The sequence below is a fragment of the Castanea sativa genome, chromosome 7 (assembly GCF_040712315.1).
Source record: "Castanea sativa cultivar Marrone di Chiusa Pesio chromosome 7, ASM4071231v1".
Lineage (NCBI taxonomy): Eukaryota > Viridiplantae > Streptophyta > Magnoliopsida > Fagales > Fagaceae > Castanea > Castanea sativa.
Window position 1 is genome coordinate 25,989,303 of NC_134019.1, and position 5,823 is coordinate 25,995,125.

The following is a 5,823-nucleotide window of genomic DNA, read 5'->3' on the forward strand; positions in this document are numbered from 1 at the left end:
TAAATATAAAACAATAAATTTTATATAAATATAACCATAAGAAATACCTATTAACAGATATCATAATTATATATATATATATATATATATATATTTAATAGTTAAATATAAAACAATCATAATAAATATTTATTAATAGTTACCATATACCATAATTATGCTATTTAATTTATTAAAAAGCAAATTTAATATTTCACATACAAACAAAATAATAATAAATTTCTATTATAACTGTAACAATGTTCAAAATTTTTTTTTTGGAGGGTCAAGTAATTGAACTTTATTTAAGGTAAACCAGCAATGTCTGACAATACAATTGAAAGAAAAGGTGGTGGAACATCCTCCAACCACACGACAAAATTTGAAATACGTAAAGCGTAACGAGCTAAACTATGAGCGACCATATTACTCTCCCTCTTAACATGAGAGTAGTGTAAATTTGTAAACAAGGTTGCATTGAATCTAACATTATCAATTAGTAAACCAACCGTGGATAAAAAGGGTGTATCATCGGCCAAGGCATTCATCAACAGTTGTGAGTCACCTTCAAGGACAACCCGATTGAAGCCCAATTCTGCAGCTACCAGTAGCGCTGAGGACGCTGCTTTTGCTTCAATCTCCAGTGTGTTATGGAGCTGAGGTAACACCTGTGATAGTGAAGCCAAGACACTGCCTTGAGTATCTCGAATAACCACCCCAATACTGGACTTTCCTTCCTTCATAAAAATTGCGCCGTCGAAGTTCACTTTCACCAAATCCAGAGGTGGAGCACACCATCTAGTCCGTGTGGTACAGGTCTGCACAAGAGTTGGTGGCTAAACTGCATTGAACTCTGTCAAAAGCTCTTTTGCCAAAGGTGCTATCTGGTGTGAACTACAACTTGGTTGGTTGAGTCGGACCTGATTTCTATGTGTCCATATTGACCAAGCAGTAGCAGCAAACAGTTCTAGATTGTGTTGGTGTTTGATGAGCCAAGAAAGCAGCTCCTTGAACTCCACAAATCTGGTGGTTTCTCTGCAGGCCCATGCCGATGCATCTTCCCAAACCACATCCAGTTTCTTACACATCCAGAGTGCATGTAGAGCTGTTTCCGTTTCTAGCTTGCATCGGTCACAGATTGGGTCTTCGATGATGGTTCGGCGCACTAGATTTTCCTTTGTTGGTAAGGAATTTCGAGATGCTCTCCATATGTGGTTTTTCATTTTGTTTGGTATTTGCAGAGCCCAGATGGCCTTCTAGAGGGCTTTTTCTTGTTCCACATTAGCTTCAGTGCCTCCATGATCCTCCTCTGCCTTTAAGAACAGGTAACCTGACTTGCTGTTATATATTCCATTCCATGAGAATGGCCAAAACAAGCTATCTTCACTCACCATCCTTGCAAGAGGTAATTGTTTGATTAAGTCTGCTTCTTCTTGAGTGAAAATTCCGTCAATTACCTCATGATTCCATTGCCTCGTTTCTTCATCTATAAGTATGTCCACCTTTTGCATCAGCTAGTGACTCAATGCAAGGAGAGAGAACTTATGGTGGTTGCTACCTTGGCAGCTAAAAATCTGCCCAAATGCTCACTGACTTCCCATCCCCAATTCTCCATCTACACCCTCTCTTCAATACATCTCTCCCATGAAGAGTGCTAGTCTAGGCATACGACCCACCTCTATTTTTTTTGGCTTCCATGATTGTAGAATTAAGGAAAAACCGTGCCTTAAAGACTTTATAAAACAAGGAATCATGATTTTTCAAAAGCCGCCATGCTTGCTTTGCCAAAAGTGAATCATTGAACAAGGCTAGGTCCCTAAATCCCATGCCGCCCTCATTTTTTGATCTTGTCAACTCATCCATTTAACCCAATGTACCTTCCTCCTATCTCCCCTTTGTCCCCACCAAATCTTCTTAATCATGGCTTCAATATTATGCATAGACCCAAGGGAATTTTAAAGCATCCCATAGGGAAGGTTGCAATTGCTTGGATCACTGCCTTGATCAAAACTTCACACCCAACTTGTGAAAGTAATTTACCTTCCCAACCCTACGGCTTCCTCCAAATCTTTTCTTTTATACAACTGAAACTCTATTTTTTCCTTTTGCCTACCAAAGACGGTAAGCCAATGTATTGTTCAGAATGTACAATCTCCTGAATCCCCAATGTAGCCTTTATTTCCTGTTTAGTATCTTCTGTGGTGGATTTGCTGAAAAAGATTGCTGTTTTATTTTTGTTCACCTTTTTTCCCGAATCCCTCTCATAATATTCTAGGATTCCCAAAAGTTTTGTACATTCATCTGTTGTTGCCCTGCAAAAAAGCAGACTATCATCTGCAAACAATAAATGGGTTAGTTCTGGTCCCCTACGACATAGGGAGAAGCCCTTAATCTCTCATACTCTTCCTGTCTACTGTATAAGACCATGTAGGCCTTCAGTACAAAGTAGGAATAGGAAGAGGGAGAGTGGATGCCTTTGGCGGATTCCTCTAGTTGGGTGGATTAACCCTTGAGGTTCCCCATTCACTAGGATAGAGTATGTTGCAGTTTTTACACACACCATGATCAACCCAATTCATCTTTCACAAAAACCCATCTTTCTCATAATATTCTCTAGATATCCCTATTCCACCATATCATAGGCTTTGCTCATATCCAATTTTACAGCCATAAAACCTGTAGCTCTAGAATCACGATTTTTTATACAATGGAGTGTCTCAAAGGCCACAAGGATATTATCAGTAATCAGGCGATTTTTGGAAAAAGGCAGATTGATGCTCAGTAATGATTGAAGGTAAAATTTTCTTAAGTCTATTGGCTAAAACTTTGGAGAAAATTTTGTAGAGGACATTACATAAACTAATAGGGCGATAGTCTTGGACAAATTCAGGATTTTTCTTTTTGGGAATGAGTGTGATAAAGGTGTGATTTAGAGGATGACAAAGAGTACCTGAATTGAGCCAAGATAGAATTGAACTCATAACATCGCTATCGACCACCCCCCAAAAGTGTTGATAAAACAACGGAGGCATTCCATCCAGTCCTAGTGCCTTGAGAGGTGCCATTTGCTTCAAAGCCTCCCTAATTTCAGATTGAAGGAAGGACTCAGTGAGGGCTATATTCATCTCATCAGTGATGACCATAGGGACATGATCAAGGGAGACACAATCCGGGTTTGATGTTGAGAAAAGACTCTGATAATAGTTGACGAGACTCAAAGCAATTTCCTGTGGATGTACCTGCCAATTATTAGACTCATCCATAATACCTCGAATCCTATTTTTGCGGTGTCGTTGAGTGGCTCGGCTATGAAAAGTCTAGTATTATTGTCACCATGTTTTAGCCAAAGTACTTGAGATCGTTGACTCCATAAACGAGCTTCCCTAACAAGAAGAAGGTTCACCTCATCTTTTAGCTCTCTAACCCGTTGATTCTGCCCATTTACTATTGCTGCTTGTTCTGCTTGGACTAACAAGGATTTTTTCCTTTCTAACTCCTTCCTTACATTTCCAAATACATTGTGGTTCCACCAAGCTAAGTCCTTCCCACACTTCTCAATCTGCTTCAAGATTTGGCTGTCACCAGGGCCATGTGAATGAGAAGACCATGATGCTTCAACCGTCTCTACACATCGTTCATCTGATAACCACATTTCCTCAAATTTAAAACTCCGTTGACAAGGTGGTGGGTCAAGTCTGGATAGGCTGATCAATAAAGGGCAATTATCAGAAGAAATGCAATGCAGATGGTGTACAAATGATCCTGGAAATTTCATGAACCATGGATTATTTGCCAAGCCACGATCTAGTCTCTTCGAAATTGAATGTCCATCATCAAAATCCTTACTCCAAGTGAAACAGGTTCCCACAAAACCAAGGTCCAAAAACCCACATTCATCCACAACATCCCTAAATTGTTGCATTTGGCTATGATTTCAGACTGCCCCTCCCAACTTTTCCTCCTGCCTCAAGAGCTCATTAAAATCTCCTGCACACAACCATGGTATTTGTTGATTGTGATTTAAGCGTCTTAGGCTGTACCATGCTTCTACTGTCCTCGAAGTTTTCGGTTCCCCATAAAAGCCTGTGAACCACCATTGATTTTCTGTGCCCTTATCAATCCATGCATCAATTTAGTAGTGTGATGAGTCCACCACCACCAGTTCATCGATGCTTTCCAAAAAAGTGCAATTCCACCTCCATGCCCTTCCTTCGGAACTACTCACTTGTGCTCAAAATCCAAATTTCTTTGTACCATGTCTAGCCTTGCTTCATCTGCCCATGTTTCGGCTATGAACATGATAGAGGGATCTTTTGCCCGGACAATGTCTCCAAGCTCTTTCCCTGTACGTAGGTTCCCAAGCCCACGACAGTTCCACACTAAGAGATTCATTATGACCGGCAGGGCTGGAACCCAGCCTCCACCAATTCGAATTGTGTAACCATCTCACTCCTTGAAACTTGAATTTTTTTGTTTGGTAACTCAAAGTGATCATAAACCTGCTTGAAATCCCTTTTTCCATGCCCTGTGAGTTCACGGCTTTAAGAGGTAGGTGCAATGGGTATTGTTCTGCTTACCCTAGTCCATCTCGATTGGTTTGGTATTTTTGTGGGCATGTGTGTGTCATGTGGCTGTTTAAGGTCAATTAATGGAACACTGTTTGGATTAAGAGTTGTGTTTAGTTTGGGATGGTGGTTATCTTGAGGATACGGGTGTAGTAGGGCTTGAGATTTTTCGTGCGGCTGAGGAATTTCATTGGAGTTATACTTCTTTAATGCCCCGTCAATGCTATCAATGTGTGTGTTTAAGGCTGAGGGTGAGAGAGGACCACGGTTTTGGTGGGCTAGGGTTTCCTCCTTAAACGTGCTATCCGTTTCATGGGCTAGAATTTTAATGTTGTTAACGGTTGTAGTCAAGTCAGGTAATACTGAGGCATTCGTTACTGAGCCATGCTTTGAATTCCCTCTGTGGTGGTGATCTTCAGTGTCTGATTGTATTACCACCACCGGTGTGTTAGGAGTTTCACTGGAAAGTTTGCTCTGCTCTGCCAGCTGGTTCGCCTTCCCCTTCGTATTGTCAACAGATTGCCAAACTGAACTCATCTTGTTCTTGTGGAACCCCTGTACTGAGACAACATTTCTTTGGGAAGGTGAGAAAGGCGGGGCACGTATTGATGGTCTAAATTGTCTTTCTTCCTTCGAAAGAGATCCCTTACTATTCAACCAAACCTGATAGTCCTTATCATCATGGTCAAGGCAACCGCACCAATAGCAGATGTTTGGTAAGCGTTCATACTTGAAGCTCACCCAAACTTCTTTACTTCCCACTGACACAAGGCGACCACGACATAGAGGGATAGTTATATCCACTGATACTCTCACCCTCATGAAACTTCCACCCTCAGAGTCAGTTGGATTGGGAGAAGGAAGGACTTGTCCAAGGACTCCACATATTTTCTCCGCTACCTTCACATTCATATACCTTATTGGAATGCCATGAACTTGCACCCAGAAAGTTGCTCTATCAAATGTTAAATCCTCAATATTATTACTTTTATTTTACCTTTGCATGACTATTAAGTGCTTGTCAAAACTCCACGGTTCACTGAGAAGCACCTTATCGGCTTCGGTTTCATTGTCGAACACAAACAACATTTTGTGGTTTCCCATATTACGGACCTGAAAACCATTTCAAGATCGCCAAAGGGGAGAAAAAGTTTTGGCAATGGCCGCAGTGTTCAGAGCCCGCTTTGTAAGAAATTTGGCCACTATGATAAATTCATTAGAGTCACATTCTTCATTGAGTCAACACCCCAGCCCTTCTTTATTAGTCAGTGTAAGGCGA

General features: G+C 40.9%; 1 protein-coding gene across 1 annotated transcript; it reads right to left on the reverse strand.

Moving 5' to 3' along the window:
* Positions 1–1,235: 1,235 nt before the first annotated feature.
* LOC142644227 (uncharacterized) lies at positions 1,236–3,901 on the reverse strand. The gene is made up of 3 exons (XM_075818883.1): positions 3,332–3,901; positions 2,930–3,218; positions 1,236–1,465 (listed from the first exon to the last, which is right to left on the reverse strand). The coding sequence occupies exons 1-3, from the start codon at positions 3,899–3,901 to the stop codon at positions 1,236–1,238; spliced, it is 1,089 nt and encodes a 362-aa protein (XP_075674998.1).
* Between the last annotated feature and the right edge of the window lie 1,922 nt (positions 3,902–5,823).